The 20,031-nt window shown below is 47.8% G+C and overlaps 1 protein-coding gene across 1 annotated transcript; it reads right to left on the bottom strand.

Moving 5' to 3' along the window:
* Window positions 1–5,970: 5,970 nt before the first annotated feature.
* On the bottom strand, window positions 5,971–18,171 carry LOC118829509 (synaptotagmin-4-like). Its single transcript, XM_036736501.1, has 5 exons — window positions 18,057–18,171; window positions 10,211–10,986; window positions 8,869–9,037; window positions 6,892–7,058; window positions 5,971–6,165 (listed from the first exon to the last, which is right to left on the bottom strand). The coding sequence occupies exons 1-5, from the start codon at window positions 18,169–18,171 to the stop codon at window positions 5,971–5,973; spliced, it is 1,422 nt and encodes a 473-aa protein (XP_036592396.1).
* Window positions 18,172–20,031: the final 1,860 nt, after the last annotated feature.

Genomic DNA, 20,031 nt, shown 5'->3' with positions numbered 1-20,031 from the left:
TTTACCCTTCCCCTCTCCTAGGCCTCCAAGACTCTGTCCTCTGTCTCTTTCCCCCATCAGAACAGGGCCCAGGAAAGACTCTGGGATCCATCACCAACCCTGTGTAGGGGAAGGAATTCTCTATGTTATGAATCCTTTGATGAAGCCTGTGGACCCATTCTCAGAATTAGGGCTTTAAATGCATTAAATAAAACACATACACTTACAGAGGACACCAATTATATTGAAATAGTTATAAAAATGTTTTTTTAAGTTCATGGACCTTGGGTTAAGAACCCTTCTCTCAGATGTTTCTCCTTGTCTTTGGGTTCCCTCCCCCAGGGGGATATACTTTCTAAGCTTTCTCTCCTTGGGGTGAAGCAATCTCAGGCCTCAGCCAGCAAGAAGGAGGGTTGGAGAGGAGTCAGTGGGGGGCAAGGGGGACTTCCTCATGTTTCCTAGAATCATGCCAAGGCTAGGCCTGCTCAGTGACATTCCTTCTCCCATTCTTCCTGCAGCTAAACTGAGGTTCCACTGGCAAACCCAGGAGCCCTGCAGCCTTCCTCAGCTGCAGTGGGCATTGCAGAAAGGGCTCAGTCAGATTCTTCCTTGGCTCTAAGACAGACCAGACCCGGAGGGATTTTACTGGAATAGTCTGGAGTGGAATTGGCAGACACAGGCCATGGACTTGGTCAGGAATCTGACTTCAATTGGCCAGGGCTCCAGATCTTCCTCAGAAATGGTCCAATAGCCCTTTGTCTTCAGCCCCAGGAGTTTCTCCTTTACTAATCCCTATGAAAATAACAATACCAGCTCGCCTAAGTCTTAATACTTACCAAGCACTTTCTTCACTACAACTTGGGGGAGATGATATCCCCATTTTACAGATAAGGAAACCAAGGCAGAGGGTGACTCACCCGGGGTCACACAGCTAGTAAGTATCTGAGGCAGGATTGGAACTCAGATCATTTGATCCCAAGTCCAGAGCTCTTTTCACGATTCCATGCTGCTTTCTAAAATCTTCTGATCTCTCATGCCTGGCTCAAGGATCATAGAAAATAAATTAAGAGCTGGAAGGGAGGGACCTCTGCTAGACTCATCTCCTCATTTAGCAGTTGAGGAATCTGAGTTCTCAAAGAGGGTCAGGGACTGGTCCAAGTTCTCATAGGTGGCAAGAGGAAGAGGCAGGATTAGAACCCTGGTCTTCTAAGTCCAACTTTCCACTGACCACTGGATCAACAAGTGATTATTTAGTACCTACTCTGTGTCAGGCATTGTGCTAGGTACTAGTGAAATCATTCCTGCCCTTGAGAAGCTTCCATTCTAGAGGGTAAGACAACATGTACAGTTCCAGGAGCACCTTCTCCATCCCCGAGCCCAGGACCCACATACTTGGTCCCTTCTGCTGCTGATGCCCTGACCAGCGGGTAGTTTCTGGCAGTGGCCCCTCCTTCCCTTCTGCCCTCCCAGCCATCCAAGATTTCACAAGGGAAAAAAGATGAGCCATCCCGGAGAATACTTCAGGGTCAGGTGATTGGGAAGACTCACCTGAACTGACCAACATGGAGGAAATCTGGTCCTCAATAGCTACAAGGATGGAAATGGAGAGCACCTCCAAAATGAAACAACAGGATGCTGGTAATTCTGAGCAAAGCAGTCCCTGAGGAAGAAGAGCTGAGAAAATGCACTTCCCCACGCCCTGTGCAGAGGAGGCGGACTCTGGGTGGGGGGGCACTGGAGGTATGGTGACACTCAGGTAAGATATTGCTTAATTTCCTGAAAGGCTTTCAAAAATATTATCTTGGTTTTGGGGGGGGGGGTTACAAATAGATCTCTGGATGGGGGTGGGGAAGGGATTTATTTGGAAATGAAGGTGATGTTAAAACAAAAGGTATCAATTAAAAAATGTATGAAGTATCAACGAATAAGTTTTCATGGTCCAACCAGGTGGTTCCCATGTTTTGAATGTCTCCTGTATCCCTAAAATTCCCCCAGGGTTTATACCACAGTCAGACTGATTCCTTTCCCAGACAGAAGCCCGTACCATCCTGTTCAGTTCCTTTGGGCTTCAAAAGAAGAACAGGTTCCCATTCCACCCCCTTGCCCCACCCCCACCATCCCATGCTCAGTTGAGGCTGGTGAGGACCCGGGATAGGACTGGGAAGAAGGATGCCATCACTGTCCTGTGGAAGAGGGACTGGCCTTGTCTGCTTGGCCTCCGAGGGCAGAACTAGAAACAACGAGTGGAAATTGCAGAAGCAAGTTTAAGCTTGATGTCAGAAAAAAAATTAGAACCCTAATAGAGACCTTTCAAAGTGGAAAGGGCCCTGTGTTGGGCAGTGAAGTCCTCTTAATAAAGGGTTTTCAAGCAAAGATTGGATGGCCTAACTGTCCAGTCGCTCAGGCATGTCCAACTCTTTGTGACCCCACAGACCACAGCGTGCCCAGCCCTTCTATCCTCCACTTCTCCCAAAGTCTGTCCAAGCTCATGTTTGTTGCTTTCATGACCCTATCTCTCCACCTCATCCTCTGCCATCCCCTTCTCCTTTTGGCTTCGATCTTTCCCAACATCACGGTCTTTTCCGATGAGTCCTGTCTTCTCATTTTGTGGCCAAACTCTTCAAGCTTTGGTGTCAGTATTTGACCTTCCAGTGAATAGCCTGAATTAATTTCTTTAAGTATCAACTTTGCTTTCCAAGGGACTCTCAAAAGTCTTTTCCAGCATCACAATTCAAAAGCATCTGGGAGGTGCCCTGATTGGAACTGGGGAGAGAATGCTGACATTGGAGTCTTGGGACCTGGGTTGGAATCTCAGCTCTGGTCAAGTCACTCTCTCTAGGTGTCAGTTTCCTCATCTGTAAAATGAGGAGCTAGATGACCTTTAAGGTCTTTGAGCTTATTTTTTTCCCTTTAAATTCAATTAGATTTTAACTTCAGGTTTGAATTCTCTCCTCCTCCCCCCACTGAGAAAACAAGAAAAACAAAACCTCAGTTACGAACATGTAATCAAGCGAAACAAATCCCTTCATTGGCTGTGTCTAAAAAAATATGCCTTGATCTGCTCTCTGAGTTCACCCCCTCCCTATCTGGAGGTAGGTAGCGTGTTTCATCATAAATCCTCTGGAATTGTGGTTGCTCATTGTTTTGGTCAGAGTTCCTAAATTTTTCAAAGTTGTCTTTACAATATCGTTGTTATTGTATAAATTGTTATCTTGGTTCTGCTCATTTCACTCTGAATCAGTTCATACAAATTTCCCCAGGTTTCTCTGAAACCATCCCCTTCATCATTTCTTACAGCACAATAGGTTTTCTTTACATTTATATACAATAACTGGTTTGGTCATTTCCCAGTTGATAGGTAATCGCCCCCCACCCCAGCTCCCAATTCTTTGCCACCATACAAAGAGCTGCTATTAATATTTTGGTACACATGTGTCCCTTTCCTCTTTCCTCTTTCTTTGATCTCTTTGGGGTATAGACATAGTAGTATCCATATCTCTGGGTCAAAAGGTACACAGAGTTTAATAGCTTTGGGGGCGTAGTTCCAAATTGCTTTCTAGAATGGCTAGACCAGTTCATTGCTCCACCAAGAGTGCATGGATGTACCTGTTTTCCCACATCTCTCCCAGCATTTGTCATTTTCTATTTTTTTGGTCAGCTTTAACTTTGCCACTTCAATGAGTATGAGGTGAGACCCGAGAGTGTTGTGGTCTTCTAAACAACCCTGTGACCTTAGAAGCAGGCTCCACTAAATGAGGATTTGGGCAGAAGTCTCTAAAGAGTGTTCTGTGACTGGAAGAAGGAGGAAGCCAGTCATGAATCAAGCATGAGGCAAGAGATAGTCCACTGGTGGCACAAAGACATAGAAGGACTCAGGAAAGACTCTGAGACCCCTGCAAACCTTCTAGGGAGGACTTGCCAAAAGACAACAATTAGGTGACTTTTCCAGCTCCAGGCCTGGTGCTCTACCTGGCTACCCCCAGAAAGTTATAGGTCATGAGAACAGCGATGTGGTGCAGTTGGAGTGTGAAGAAGACTTCCAATTGGGTTTCCCAATGGAGTAATGTGCCACCCCCCCAAAATGTGCCAAGACAGTTAGCACCCTATGAATACCCTCATCATCAGGTTTGAGGGGTGCCAGAGCCCCATTGACCTGTTGCTTTGGGGAAGGGGATTGGAGTATGGAGGGAAGTGATGAGAGGTGGTACCCAGCCCTTGAGGGGGTGGGAAGCCCTCTGGCTGGGGTGGGATGGAATAAGTTCTATACAGAAAGTTGATGCCTTCGGGATTTGTCTAGGCTATCCCTGTCAAGGTATAGTCCCAATGCATGGAGAGTTATTTGTCCACCCTCTTATATTCTTTCTCTCTGACATCCCTTCTTCTGCCTCCATCCCAATACCCTAATAATAGTAACAATAGGTAGAATTAATATAGCACTTTCCATTTTATTGTCACAACCACCCTGAGAGGAGGGTACTATAATTATTCCCATTTTTACGTACAGGAAAGCTGAGACAGACAAAGATTAAGTGACTTGCCCAAGGTCAAACAGCAACTAAGTAGTTTGAGACTAGATTTGAACTTAGGTCTTTGTGTCTTCAGGTGTAGTGCTTTATCCATTGCACTGTTTGGCTGCCCAAGATTTCTTTAGAGACCAACATCCCCTACCTCAGTCCCCCTAGCTCCTCTGGCTACCTCCCACCCCCTTGAGGAAGTGAGAAGGCTTGAAAGAAATCTGGTCTCTGGAATCACAAAGTATCAGAATTTAGAGGAACCTCACTGCTCATCTAGTTCAATTGATGCCTGAAAAATCCTACCCACAACCTCAGCCTGAAAAACTGCCAAGTGGGGCCCAAACTGGATTAAAATGTCATTGAGAACTGTTCAACAAAATAAATTTAAATATGATACAACATAGATAATGTTAATTTGTGGTTGTCTAAGTCAGTCTGCAGCCTAGCAAGAATCCATTTCTACCTGAGATTGACCTTATCCTATGCTAGATGAGAAGTTGCTCAATCTTTGTCTGCAAATCTCCAGTGATGGGAAAGCCATTTCCTCTGGAGGCGGCCCATTCCACTATTGGACTGCTCTGGTGGTTGGGAAGTTTTCCTGGAAGATGAGCCTAAATCTGTCAGTTTGTAAATTCTATCCATAATATCTAATGGTAGACTTTGGGCCACGGAGAAAAGCTAATCCTTCTTGCACTCCTCCAAATACTGGACTTGAGAACTGGAGGATTGAGGATTTGCTGAAGGAAAGAGGTGGGCTGTTTAACCTGGAGCAGTATAGATCAAAGGTGCCAAGATAATGTCTGGATGGCCTATGGAAGTTAATAGGGATTGACCAATAATTCACATTTGAAGGTTTTTGAAGTGGTTTTAGATTTACAGTTATTTAGTCAGTCAACAAGTATTTATTGATCACTTACCATGTGTCGAGCACTATGCTAAATGCTGGGGATATAAAGAAAGGCAAAAACATAGTCCCTGCCATCAAGAAGCTTACACCTAATGCAGGAGACAACACCTAAGAAACTAGGTACATACAAAGAGTAAATGGGAGGTAGGGGGAAGGAAGAGGGGAAGACAGAACCAGAGAAGTCTCTTGCAGAAGGCGGAACTTAGAAAGGTTTTAAGCTCTATCTAATCATTTACAAAGTGTTTTCCCCACAATCATCTCGTGAGCCCTCTAAAGTAGGGAAGCCCCAGCTCCTTAGCCTTCCAGCCCAGAGAACTGATTATACCCAACCAATCCATCATGAAGGATTTATTGGGGACCGTACATGTGCCTAGCACTGTGCCTCGACATTCATTTTCCCGTTGAATCCTCAGCTTCATTGAGATAGGTGGAGCAGGGCAGAGCATCCATTATACAGATGAAGCAGCTGAGGCTTTGATCAGTGGCTCAGAGGAGAGATACCTAAGCACTCTGTCCTTTATCCCTCAATACTTCTGACCAGCCCTTCCTGCCTGGAGGCCTTCTTCAGCATCAACTGTTTCTTGTCCCAGATCTGGAGTCTGCTGCCCTGGGAGGGTCTGGCTTGCCTGGGCAGAGGGGGTGCCACCTGGCAGATTCCTGGAGGTTATGTTGGCACATGTCCCACCAATGTGCACGCCCGGCTGCTGGGGCTTCCGGACCAATTCGGACCCAGCCCAGGGTGAGAGTCTGGGTCAGCAGGTGCCTCTAGGGATGAGTACAGGAGGCGGGGTTAGGGAGATCTTCTCTGGCACCTGCTATTAGTCACCCTTTGCATGGAGAGTCCCTCGGTCCTTAAATTACATTGTTTTTGTACCCAAGGGAGAGATATTGGGAGAGGGAGAGATGTGCAGGAAGCCATAATAACATCTCACAGTTATCTAGCACAAGTATCTACCTGCATTCCAGAGGAGTTTCCCATCATTCCCAGCAGTTTGCTAGAGCATCTTCCCTTACCCATCCCCAGGCAGAAAGGATGACTATTATCATCTCCTATTTACAGGTGAGGACGTTGACTCCCAGAGGAGGAAAATCAATTTTCTCAAGATCTCATGATTAGATATTAGATTTGCGTGTCAGAAGACACCAGATATGGGGCTCTGCCCGCTGGCCCACACATACCCTCTCTCTGAAATGAGTTCTTAACCTTTTTTGTGTCATGGTCCCCTTTGGCTGTCTAGAGACAACTCAGAATGATATTTTAAATGCCTAAAATAAAATGCCTAGAATGACAATGGAAACTAATTCTATGCAATCCAAGTATAAACCCCTTCCTGGAGAGAGCCTGGATTTCTAAGGAATAATATCTGGGCAGCAGGAGAGACTGTCTTCAGGAAGGCCCCCAAGCCCCAGACAGTCTAGGTCATGAGAAGTCTGCACTCTGAAGCTGAAGCATCCTCTCCCTGTGTTCCCAGACCCCACTCCTATCTTTACCTGCATGACAATGAACTGCAGGAAGAGGCTTTGCTCCTGGAGGTCTCCAGCAGGAAGACTGAAGAGGAAAGGGGCATTCCACACTGGGCTGCATCCCACCATGGCCTGAGTCTCTCGGGAGTCCAGCAGCTGACCAGCCTGGTACAGGCCGATCACCACAGAATGCTCTGAGGAGAAGGATGGAGAGCAGAGATGGAACAGCAAAGATGGAATGGGGAATTCTGGTCCTGGGGATATGGACTGCTCTGTGACCCAGCACAAATTGAGGATTTTCTCTAAGCTAACAGCAAGGCATTAACAGAAGCTAGAAAATCATAGCATCTTAGACTTAGAAGGTGCTTTCGAGGTCACCAAATCCAACCTATCTTCCAATGAAGGAATACCCTCGACAATTTCCTTGACAAGTGATCATTCAGCCTCTGTTTGAGCACCTTTAGTGGCAGAGAGCTCACTTCCTCGCAGGACAAACCACTCCATCACTGAACCAGCCTCAGTGTTAGAAAGTTCTTATTTTGTACCAAAATCATCCTCCTTGTTAATTCCACTCACTGGTCCTAGTCCTCTCGAGACCAACAGAGCAAATCTTCTCTCTCACCTGAACAGTACTTTAGGGGGCTCTCAACTGAAGGACCCCACTCAGCAGTCTCAGCTACATCCCCCTTTAAATGGCTCTGGTCTTCAGAATCCAGGACAGCCCCTAAGTATGAGCTGTTACTCCCAGGAAAGGGGACATTTGAGGTGGTACTTTTCATAGCAATCTTAGCAGTTTTAGAGTTGAAAAGTTGCTTAGAGATCTAAGGGGTCTTTTATTTATTTATTTTTGCACCAGGACCCCTTTGGCAGCTTAACAAAGCCCACGGACCCCTTCTCCGAATCATGTTCTGAAGTCCATTGAAGGAAATCCTAAATTTCAGTTAGAAGTTAGTGAAAATTGTTGTAGTCTTTTCACCACCTCATGGACCCCCTGAAATCTAACCATGGACCCTCAAGAACCCCTGATCTAGCCCAACCTCCTCATCTTTTAGATGAGGAAACTAAGGTTCAGAGAAAACAAATGATTGATTTGCTTAAGGTCCCACAGCAAGTTAGTGGCAGTGCCAGGAACCCAGATCAAATTAAATAATATTTGTGAAGCACTTAGCGTGGTCCCCAGCACATAGTAGGCTATTTATCATCATCATCATCATCATCATCATCATCATCATCATCGTCGTCGTCGTCATCATTATCATCACCACCACCACCACCATCATCATCATCATCACCACCACCACCACCATCATCATCATCATCATCACCACCACCACCACCACCACCATCATCATCACCATCATCATCATTGCCATCATCATCGCCATCATCATCATGACCATCATCACCATCATCATCATCACCACCATCATCATCACCATCATCATCATCACCATCATCATTCTCATCTTATCCTATGGCCTTTCCCCAACATAATTGATAAGGATCTGGATGGCAGAGAGACAGAAGATATGAAGAAGGACTTCTAAATCCAGTTTGGAGGCCTCCAAGGAAGGAGGGCCATTCCCCAGGGAGAAAAGACTGCTTGGTATGGATAGAACTCCTGGGCTCCCATCCTGGTCTAACTGTAGTTGTATGACGTTGGACAAGTCACTTCTTCTCTGGGCCTCAGTTAACTCTTCTAGGGGGTTCACCAGATGGTTTCTAGGGACAATTTCAGCTGAACTATTCTAGGAACCACCCACTGGTAGAGAGTGCCTGGTAGGTGCTTAATCATGATCTGTTGGACTGAACAAATGGCCACGAGCTGTATTAGCAGATAGCTAGTTCCTCCCTTTTCAAACCCTTGAGATCATCAGGAGGGGCCTCAAGAGTTAGATTTGGGTCAGAACTGGGGAAGGGTTGAGGTCAATTAATCCATAGCTCCTTCTTCACCACCCTTGACCCTGGGTCTTCCCTGCCTTCCCATTCCCAATTTCTTCATACCCTGATGTCCTGGTAGTTGGCCCCAGCTGTGCAAGTTTTCCGCCTTGCGGACCAGCACCTTGATGCGATGGGCAGTAGCCTGATATTGAAGAAGGAGGAAGAGCTGTCCCTGGGACCCCATCCAGGGAGGCCCAAGGCTTGGAGTCAGCAGGTCCTGGGAGCTATGGCTCTGTAAGAGGCACAAAATCTTCTATTCGTATTGTGAGGGTGCCCCCATTGACTGTAGACCATCCTGCCTAAGCCCAGCCTTGCTTCTGCTTTAAGTAATCTTGCTACAATCCCAAACTTTGTAGTCCTACCCCTAGATCCTATGACCACACTCCCTCAACTCCTTGGCCCTGCCTCTCACTCCACAGCCCCTTCTCACAGGGCCTGCCCCACATTCCATAGCCTAGTAGCCACACCACCAAAATCCTTAACTCCCCCCTTATCTCTCAGAATCACACCCCCATATCCCAGGACCCTGCCTCCTTTGGAAACAGGGTAGTAAAAATCTCTCCAGTGGGAGGGGTTGCGAGGAAGCTGTGAACTACCTAGGCAGTGGGAGAATGCAATGTCCATGGAGTCACACTTCTCATGGTGGGGGAGATGGAGGTGCTTGGTGGACAGGGTGAGTGGAAGTGAATGCAGAGGGTGAGCAAGTGTAACCACAGGTGAGTCACGTATGGGATGGGCAGTGGAATGTAGCTCTGGGCCGACTCTGGGAACATACCCAATATGCCTTTTCTAGGACTTGGCTAGAGGGAGGTAGGTTGATAGGAGTGGCATTCCCAAAGACAATGACTGATTCCCATAGATGAGAGGAGCCCTAATCATTGGATATGGGGAGGTAAGTACCAGGGCTGTAGGTAAATACTAGATATGGGGTAGAGATTATGAGTATATCTGTGATGGAGTGGGGAGTAAGTACCAGTGAGAGAGGAAGGCCAGGGATGGAGGGCCAAGCAGGAGAGACAGGAGTGAGAGCCAGAGATGTTAAAGGAGAATATTAGGGATGGAAGTGAGTACCAGGTTAGAGGTGATTTTCAGTTGTGGTGGCTGGGTATCCTAAATCAAGGGGTCAGTAATGGGCAGGGAGTGACTGCCATCATTGTAGGAAGGAGGCATCTCTGAATGCCAGATTAGGGGGATGAGTTCTAGGAATGTGAGGGGGGTAACAGGGTTACTGGGAACAAGTCTAGGCATCCAAGGATGGGGGTGATTCCTAGGGATGGAGGGTGACTCCAAAATAGCCCTAAGCTGCCCAAGGCTCATTGTTCTTTCTCCCCCTCCTCTGGGCTAGTAGGCCTGCTGGTTCTGCTCTCAGAAGCTGTTGATTAGCATGGCTCCCAGGGCCCCTGACCTTTTGCACTTTGCTCTTGGTGGTGGACAGCTCCCGTGTGTAGCTGACCAGGCAGCCAGAAAGAGAATCTGAGGCCACCTGGGCACAGGGAAAGAATACTTCACCCACAAAGCTGTTTCTGAGTCCGGGGAAGTTCCGGCTGTAGACAGCCATCCGCAGAGCCTGTGCCCTCACAATCTGTGGGGTGCAGCCTTGGAAGCTGAACCTCTCATGGAACTCCACGGTGGGGCCGGGAGGCTGCAGGGCTGTTTTTTGGTGCCCAGTCCTGCTTGGGACCAGGTGCAGCTTGACATAGCATCCTCGGCCAGACAGGGAACCCTGGGGTAGCTCTGAAGCTCGGATGTCTGTCACGATCAGTTCCTCCTCCACTGGTGAATAGCCCAGGGAGAAGCTGAGATGAGGCTGGGGGTGACCAGGGAGGCTGTGGGAGGCCCAAGGGGAGCTGAGCCACCCCAGGGAGCTGCCTTTGGTGATGGTCCTTCTCCTCTTCTTCTTGAATGTGGATGGGAAATTAGGAGGTTCAGGGGGTTGCGGAGAGGGAGAGATCTGGGCCATGGGGCTCTGGGAAGGGGGCTCCCAGGTCTGGAGGGACTGGTATTGAGGCTGGACAGACACAGCCAGAGGCTCTCTAGGGGCCACAGCTTTCAGGGCCAGAACCGCGGCTGGGGTGGGCAGGTTGATCTGTGGTTGTCTCCAGCGCCAACAGAAACCACAACACAGGAGGAGGCTGGAGAAGAGGACAGCGCATCCAGCTCCCAGGAAGATCTGTGGGGACACTGGGAAGAGACAGGAGTCAGGGATGTGGAGCGAGGGGTGTCAACTATCTCTATCCTAAACCTGTGGAGGTGGGGGAGCCTGCCCTCAGCACATACCACCCTGCCCTTCTCTCTCTCTTCTCTCTCTATTTCTCTCTGTCTCTTTCTCTCTCTCCTCTCTCTGTCTCTGTCTCTGTGTCTCTGTCTCTGTCTCTGTCTCTCTGTGTCTCTCTCTGTCTCTCTCCAGTATTATCTCAGGATTGGTGAGTCCTTAGCCCACACCACGATTCCATGGGGGACTGCAGCCACTCAACCTCTGGACTTTCCCCCTGCTCACCAGCAGGCTTGGAGTGGGGGAGGGAGCTGGGTCTCTTCCTAACCCACCTCCCCTTCTAGGTCGGACCTGCGGGGCTGCCCCCATGGAGGGAGCCTGAGAGGAAGAGGATCCACAATGAATTGAGTGGCTGGATAACCCAATTTCCAGTTGTGTGAATAATGAGAACATGAGAGAGTAATGAAGGCCTCTTCAATGAGTGTAACATTTTTAATATTCTCCAAAGTCATCGCATTATTAAACTGGCTTCTCACCGAGCTAATTGGCGAGGGGGGAAGGGAGGCTTTATTGTCCGCATTTTGTGGATGAGGAGCATGGTCGCATGTAGTCGGTGACAGACAGAGCTACAGCCTAATGTGCTGGTTCCCAGCCCAGGGCTCTTTCCACCACTCCACACCAGCTTGATCGAGTGCAAGTACCAGGCGATTTCCTTCTCCCAGACCGCTGGATCTCTTTCAGCTTTCTCTCTGTCTCTGTCTCTCTCTCTCTCTCCTCCCATCTCTTCTGTCTCTCTGTTTCTCTGTCTTTCTATCTCTGTTTCTCTTTCTCTCTCCTCTCTGCCAGGAGGGGTGTTTGAGCCTGTCAAGCCCAGTTCCCTTCTATTTTACAGATGGGGCTGAGGTTGGAGGTGGTTGGGCAGGATTTGAACTCAGGTCTTTTGACTCCATGTCCAGCACTCTCTCCACTGCACCACCAGAGGTCATCTAGTCCAACCTACACCTGTCCAGGAATCCTATCCACAACCTCCCCAATCAGTAGTCACCCAAGCCTCTGCTTGAAGACTCCCAAGAACGGGAAGCTCACTGCCTCCTCCGGCTGCCCATTCTAATTGGCAGGAAGTCTCCCCCAGCTTGAGCCAAAATCTCCACCCATTCCTCCTTTTTTTGCCCTCAGGGACTAGTCTGTGCTCTTTTCTGCCCCCACAGACAATCCTGGCATTTCATATATCATAGAATTTCTTTTTTATCTGTACGTGTGATTCATCCCTTCCTCCCCCCGATGCCGCCCTCCATCCTCCACAGGATGTAAGCTCCTCAAGGGTGAGGACCATCACTTCACCCAGTGCCTAGTACACAGTAGGCACTAAATAGATGCTCGTTGAATGGAATCAAGCTGAAGTTAGATTCTTCCCTCCTATGGTAGCCCTTTAAACATGTGGAGACAGTTCTCTGCCCCTACTAAGTTTCTTTTTCAGGCTGAATATTTCTTTATCCAAACTCCATATGACCTGACCTCAAGGGCCCTGACTATGCTGCACCTGGTCACCTTCCTCTGGGTGCTCTCTAACTTGTCAAAGTCCTTCCTAAAATGTGATCACGTGGCATCCAGAAGTGGACACAGTTCTGTCCTGGGCAGCATATAGAGGCGCCATCACCTCCCCAGTTGTGGTTTGTAAAGAAATTATTCTTCTTGTGTGCTTTGGGAGAATTTGCCCACAAGTAGAGAAAATAGAAGGAAAATCACGGAATCAAAGATGCAGAACCAGGAGAGACCTCCGACAACATCTACTCCAATCCTCTCACTTTTAATAGATGAGGAAAATGGGGCCCAGGGAAATAAAGTCACACAGATGGTGTCACTGCTGGGATTTGGGCCTGGGGCCTCTGACTTGAGATCCTGCCCTGTCTGTTGTGTGTCTGCCTAAACAGAACGGCAGCCCTTGGCTGAAGCAGTGACAAGAAGAGGAGCCCGTTAGCCACTGGTGGCATCATCACCAGAACCAGGACAGAGCTCAGGGGCTTTGTCACAGAGCACTGAAGACGGCCGACATGTAGGGAGCAAACTCCTTCACTTGACCCCACGCCTCATGGCATGACCACTTCTCCTCCCTCTGGTGGACCCTGGAGCGGCCACCCAAAGTGTCCTGTGCTTACCTTGAGTTCCCCCCACTTCAAGCAATCAGGGCAGGCTTCCTCTTCCCTGCCCTGGATTTGGATGACAGCCAGAACTGTAGCTCTGACCCCAGCAGTGATTCTCAAAATTCTTTTGCTCACAGCAAAATACAGTATTATTCTTTGCCACAAGGTCTTTGGGAAAGTGGAGAGTCTCAAGAAGACGTCTGTGAATGCAAACATGAGCCTCCTACGATTCGTGGCAGATGCTCACTGCCCCCAGCACCCTTTGAGAACCACGGGGCTGCAGGGATGGTTATGGGTTTCTTCCCTGGAAGGGGGATACCAGAGCCAGGCTCCCACCAAGCTGAGTAGGAAGGAGCTTGGTGGGGTCTGATGGCACACAGGTGGCCCACACTGGGAGGGTGTAAGTAGTAGGTGGGAATGGGATTAGCTCAGAGAGGAATCTTAGTGATTCTGACCAATGAAACGGGGCCCTGGCTAGTGATCCTGGCTTTGGGTTCTTCTACTCTTGTTAACTTCACAGTCTGGATACAGCCATAATAGTGATAAAAATAATACTAATGAAGAAGAAGAGTTACCATTTACATAGAGCTTTGAGGTTTATCAATGCTTCACAAATAAACATCATCTCATTTTGTCCTCACAACAGCCCTGTGAGGTAGGTGCTATTATTATCCCTACTTTACAGACAAAGAAACTGAGGCAGACAGAGGTTAAGAGACTTGCCTAGGGTCACACAGCTTATTAGTGTCCAGGGGGTCATTTGAACTCAAGTCTTCCTAGCTCTGCTACCAACCTATGTGACCATATTCACTTTCCCGCTGTGTGCCTCAGTTCCCCATTTGTAAAAAATGAGACTAGAATCTAGTCCAATAAATAAAGCTCTATTGTATTTTAAAATATGAACTAAGGATGGCCTTAGCTCCTACAAAAAAAGAGGCTGTCAGATCTGGACCTTGGGTCAATGTTTGCCAGTCCCTGGACTAGATATATGTCAATTCTCTCCTAGTTCTATGTATTGTGATGCTCTGTGCTATCCCTCTCCCCTTACCTAGTAATGATAATAGTTAACATTTATTTAGTGCTTACTATATGCCAGGTGCTTTACAATCATTTCATTTAATTACTCACAACAACCCTGGGAGATGGGCACTATGATTATTTCCATTTGACAGATGAGGAAACTGAGGCAAACAAGTTAAGTGACTTGTCCAGGGTCACATAGCTACTAAGTATCTGGGTCAACATTTGAACTCAGGTCTTCTTGACTCCAGGACCAGCACTCTATACATTGCCTTGCCTAGGGTCTCCCCAGGTACTCCCCATGCCCTCCAGCTAACCAGAGCACTCAACCTTGGCTTGCCTTCCCTGGCCCCTACCCCAATTAAAAATGTCCATTCCTTAGGCCCTCTTAAGACTCCAAGATGTAATAAACTCCTTCCCAGGTGACAGAACTCCCCTTGAAGGAGAAATCAGGATGCCTCAAAGCCAGTAGTTTGCACTTTGTGAAAGAGGATTGGGCAAGGGCTTCTCCAAAGTAGTCCCATGGGGCAGTTTCTTCCACAGAGCCTTCTCCCCCAACTCATCTCAAACCTGTGGAGTCAGGCACCTGCTCCCCATCTAAGTCAGGTCAGTGTCATAGGATGTTGGACTGAGCCCCAGATTTGAAATTCACAGTCCTGGGTTCAAATTCTGGCTTTGCCACTTACTACCTGAGTGATATATGGCACATCCCTGGGCCCTACCCTGGAAAATGAGGAGGCTGAAAATATTTGCAGCAGCAGAAACCTGGAAACAAAGCAGATGCCCACTGATCGATCAGCAAATGGCTTCACAAAGGTGGTCTAGGAATGGAATGTATTATGATCGTTTTACCCTAAGAGACGATGAATGTGAAGAGCTCAGAGAAACTTGAGGGGATTTGTATGAACCGATGCAGATGATGGCAAGTCGAATCAAATGCATAATAATATAAAGTGAAATAATACAAGAGGGCACCAGATTTCTATTCTTTGTTCTGTGGGATGGGCATGGCTCTCTGGAATGAGGAAGGGGAGGCACACAGGGAGAAGTTAAGGTGACTAAAAACAAAAGGTATCAGTAAAAACGTATTTTTCAAAAGGACATCAGAATTTAGATCAATGCAATGACTGCCGAGGGCTGATGCCCCCTCCTCTTAGTAAAGAGGTGGTGGGCGACCGGTACAGAATGAGACATGTGCTGTCAGACAGGGTCTGTTTCTATTTCTTTTGCTTACCTGTGCTTCTTGGTTATAAGGGAGTGTACTAGTGAGCGAGTTGGATTGCAGCTAAATTACCATGATGTAAAAAGAAAAGAGAATCGATAAAACTCTTTTTAATGAAAAAATACTAATAAATGAGGGGTGGGCTAAATGAGCTCTGGGCTCTAAATGAGTGATTCAGTGATCCCTGTCTTCCTCTGCATTCACCGGTGCCTTGACCATCCATGCTGGATGACGGGCAGGACCATCTGGGGCAGCTAGGTCAGACTAGAGACTTCAGAAAGCTGCCCCAGGTCACAAGGCTGGAGGGGGCTGGCCACAGGCCCAGAGAAAATCAGGGTTGGTGAAGTTTCAGCAGCTTTCACCTGTTCAGGGCTGTTCTTGCCTCCTGCTTAGAAGTCTCAGCCAGGGCTGTAACCTGGGATAAACAGTAGGGGCCTTGTCTTGACTAGGTGTGGGAGGTGAGGGTGGGGAAAATTGAGGCCAGAGTCAGGGGAGGTAGAGCCCTTAGCACTAGGGGTGAAAAGGAGTCTGAAGGCAGAACTTGGGGGAGGGAAAGGAGCCCTGGCTGGGGAGGTATTTACATGGGGTTTGCCTGCGATTTGCATTTGGCTTTTAGCAAATGCCATCTAATCTTGTCTGCCACACGGAGTGAGGGGTGGGGGTGCAGTGAAGGTCACTGTGTCCGAATTCTTTTCTTTATTTCTGCTCACACACCCACGGCCAGCACCCCCCAGTCCTGCCACAGGAAGAGGGAGGGAGTGAGGGGCCCAGCTAAGGGGAAGGGAGGAGGGAAGCAGGAAGGACCCCAGGAAGCTCTGCTGAGTCCTCAGAGACCTGAAATCTGAGCTCCAAGAGCTAGGGACCAGAAGAACTGTCAGAAGGACAAAGTTTTCCATGAATATCATGAGTATTCTTAGAGTCCTTCGACATCATTATCTCCCTCCAAAAGACTAAGGGCTTTTAAATGAGAAGTCACCTGGGACGGGCAAGAACCAGTGAGGACTTGGTCTCTCAGACCTAAAACACTTCTGCAACTATTTAGAAATGAATTCCAAGGTTCCAGAGTTTCACCAGAAGGAAGAAGGATGAACAAGACAGTAAACAGGCTGGACCTGAAGGAGACAAGATGGTGGTGAACAGAACGGTGTAAGGCAAGGGGGTGGATATCCTAGGAACCATGAGTGCCTCTCCCAGAAGATGAAGGTACAAGGGAGGCAGGGGACTGAAAGGACTTTCTGGGAAGCTGATTGCCTTTTGGAGTCTGGGTTGTAGAGGCGATGTGCCTGTCCCTTCAAGGGCTGGACAGAAAGAAATCAGGAACTCCAGAGTCATTCCAGACCTGGTCTCCTAATAGCTCCTATTGCACGTTTTTCTGGCTATCATCGCTTACTCTGCATAGAAAGTAGTGAGAGAAGGACTTGTCTCCATTCTTCAGGCAAGGAAAACTGAGGTGAAAAGGGAAGCTCTTGAGCACTTTTGTGACCCTGGATAAATCACTTGAAAACCCCAAGTCTCAGTTTCCTCATCTCTAAAACAGGGATAATCCGTGACTACTTCATGGAGTTGTCATGAGAATCACACGAGAAAATGTGGGTAAAACACTCCAAGGCACCAATCAAAATGTTGGTTACTCTTACACCAGGTAGGGCAGCAATGGTGAACCTGGAAATAAAACTCAGGTCTGCTGTCTTTAAGGAGTTTTTGTATCTATTTATACATGTTTGTGTATGTAAATGTGTTTGTATGCATCATGATTGCCTCACTATTAGCAGGAACAGCAAGGGGGGAAAATGGGAAAAGATAGAAAAGCAGCATGGAGTGAAGAGATCATTGGATTTGGAGTCAGGAGGGAGCTGGGTTCAAATCTTGACTCTGACACTTCTTAGCTTTATACGTATGGCATCTCTCTGAGCCTCTGTTTCCACTGCTGTAAAATGGAGCCATTAGTACTCGCATTCCCTACTTCACAAGAAAAGCACCTTGTAAGCTTGAATAGGATAGAAATACCATCTATCCGCTTCTTGACAGGGAAATGATGGAGTCAAGATGCTAAGATATACACTTTCAGATGCAGCCAAAAGATTAATTTGGTTTTACTATGCAAATGTCACAAGGCTTTTTTTTTCTTTTTCCTTCTCCCCCGCCCCCCCTCAGCGGGTTGGATGGGGTTGGAAGGAATAGGGTAGAGATAGGGTAGCAAAAAAGAAGAAGACGAAGAAAGAGAGGGTTATTGCAGGGTTGTTGTTGCTGTTTTCAATGCAAAGGTAACAAAAAGAAACAGACCAGTGGGACAGCTTTGAAAGCTACTTGTTGAATTTACTTAAAAAGAAAAGCAAGGCGCACATAATTGAGATCTGCTTTTTCGTGTACAATTCTCTATGTTCTAAAGAGAAATGCCTATTTCATTTGGTGTTTGTAAAGTTCAGAATAAACATTTTTAGAATGTGAGTTATTAGTGCCCAAGGAAGTAGCCTCCATGGCAGGAAAGAAGGAAACCTCCCAGTAGTAGAACCCCCTCCCTTACCCCCTGTAGTTGCCCACCCCTAAGAGTCCTCCTTACAGTCTCTGGGCTGCTCCACCTACCCCTGCTAGGGGATTGCTGTCCACCCTGGCCAGGTGCTGACCACACCCCCTCCCAGCCCCATCTCAGGATTACCTGCTTCTTGTGCATGGAGGGGACTACCAAGGGCCTGAGGGGCCCGGGGCCAGCTCCCTGCTGCGGGCATGGACAGTTCTTCCAGAGTGCATAGACCAAGGGCCAGATGAGGCATCTCTAGGGCTGCCCGGAGAAAGAGGTTTCCGAGTGGTGAAGGGCACAATCTACCCGCCTAGCGCTTGGCCGGCCTGCCGCAGAGCTCCTGGATTGCAGGTGCGTCGGGCAGGGGGACAGAAGATTGGAGAGCAGGGGCCCCTGGCATCAGTTTGATACACCTCCGTGAGTGTATTCTGAGGCTGAGCAGAGACAGTCGGTGTTCCTCAGTTCCACTCCTGGCCGGGGCGGAGGCTGTTTAGAGGCGGGGCCACCCAGGAGAGAAAAGTCCCCCGCCTCTTTGGGTTTTTTTCCCTGGGGGCTAAGTTGTTCAAGGAGTCCTCTAACCGACAGAGCACCCGACTCAGAAGATATGGGTTCAAATCCTAGCTCTGCCTCTTACTACCTGGGTAAACATACGCTAGACTTTTCATTCCACTAGGTCATAGTTTATCTGTGAGATGAAAATGATTGGCTTAAGTAAAGCCCTCCTTGGGGCTCTAGCATTCTTTACCCCAGGCTCGGATATCAGGGAGGGGGAACCGGGTAGTGCAAGGCTTGCTCTGTGACTCTCCCTCACATCCTTCATCAAAAGGAGGCAGAGGGACAGTTGCTTTCACTCTCCATGATCATAGATTCATATTAGAACTGAGTGAGACCTTATAGACTGATCTAGCTCAACACCCTTCTTTTTACATGAAGCCCAGAGATGAAAGTGACTCAAACTAGTAAGGACTAGAAAGCAGGTCTCATGACTTTGGACCCATGCTCCTTCCATTGTATCAGGATGCTTCTCCCTTAGATACAGTCTCATCTTCCTTCCTCACCATCTGCCCAAGTCATCTTTCAAGGCCAAACTCAAGTCCCCATGCCCTTCAGAAGCCTTCCTTGGCCATTCCAGCCCTTGCTGAATTTTCATTTAACTGGAGACATGCTACACAATTAATCCCATCATCGGCTATCTAGCCTATATTTGCCTTTATTTTTTCTCATGAATTTGAGTCTCATGTCCCCAACTAGACTGTGACATAACCCAGGAGAAGGCTCAGGTCATCTCCTTTCTCCTCATTCTCTCCAGGGCCCATCATGGGATTGGCACAGATCAGGAAGGAAGATGTGCTAATTGGATGAAGTGATCCTCAGGGGTGCCAATGCCAAAGCTGAAAGAGGAACTAGTCAGTCTAGTTCCTGAAGCAGTCCCCAAAGAAGCCAAGGGCCTGGTCTTTTATTGGCGAGACTGGCATGATCAGAAGCTGAGTCAGATCTGAGGCTCATAGTCATCTATTGATCTCTGGGTTTGGGGGCCTCTGAAATGTCTCAGGCTTTGCCCTCTTTCCACTAATTTTGTGCAGGTTCCCTTCAGGGAAAATGAGAAGGTTGAAGAAAAATAACTCTCTTCCAGAGGAATCTCTGGGACATGTTTCCATCCCTCTCTGCATGGCAGTGAGGCCACCTGGGCTATAAGGCATTGTAGCATCTTCCTACAGCAGTTGGCTCCCTGAATCACCTAGAAGCAGCCATCAGAGCTGAAAGGTCCCGATACCCTTCATATTAGAGAAGAGGAAGAGAGGTAACTCACCCAAGTAAGTGTGACCCAGAACATCTGACTGGAAGCCTGATGTATTCTAATAAGAATTCACACTTACATGGCATTTTTAGGCTTATGTTGTTTTCTTAGACTACAACACTGAGAGGTAGGTAGTGCAAATACTGCTATTCCATTTTCTGGCTGAGGAAACTGAGACTGAGAAGCTAAATGAACTGTCCTGTGGTCACACAGCTAGTCAATTTTAAAATCAAGACTGGAATCCAGGTCTCTGACTCCAAATAATCATAATTGTTATAACTAGCGTTTATGTAGGACTTTCACATTTGCAAAGCA

Source organism: Trichosurus vulpecula, chromosome 8, assembly GCF_011100635.1.
Source record: "Trichosurus vulpecula isolate mTriVul1 chromosome 8, mTriVul1.pri, whole genome shotgun sequence".
NCBI classification, from domain to species: Eukaryota; Metazoa; Chordata; class Mammalia; order Diprotodontia; family Phalangeridae; genus Trichosurus; species Trichosurus vulpecula.
This window is presented reverse-complemented; position numbering and strand designations above follow the sequence as displayed.

Excerpts from the sequence above, each read along its gene's own strand:
- LOC118829509 (XM_036736501.1), bottom strand. The coding sequence starts at position 18,171 with ATGCCTCATCTGGCCCTTGGTCTATGCACTCTGGAAGAACTGTCCATG. Across the intron at positions 9,038-10,210 it reads CCAAGAGCAAAGTGCAAAAG|AGCCATAGCTCCCAGGACCT; the intron begins GTCAGGGGCCCT and ends TGCCTCTTACAG. Across the intron at positions 6,166-6,891 it reads TGCAGTTCATTGTCATGCAG|AGGCACCTGCTGACCCAGAC; the intron begins GTAAAGATAGGA and ends ACTCATCCCTAG.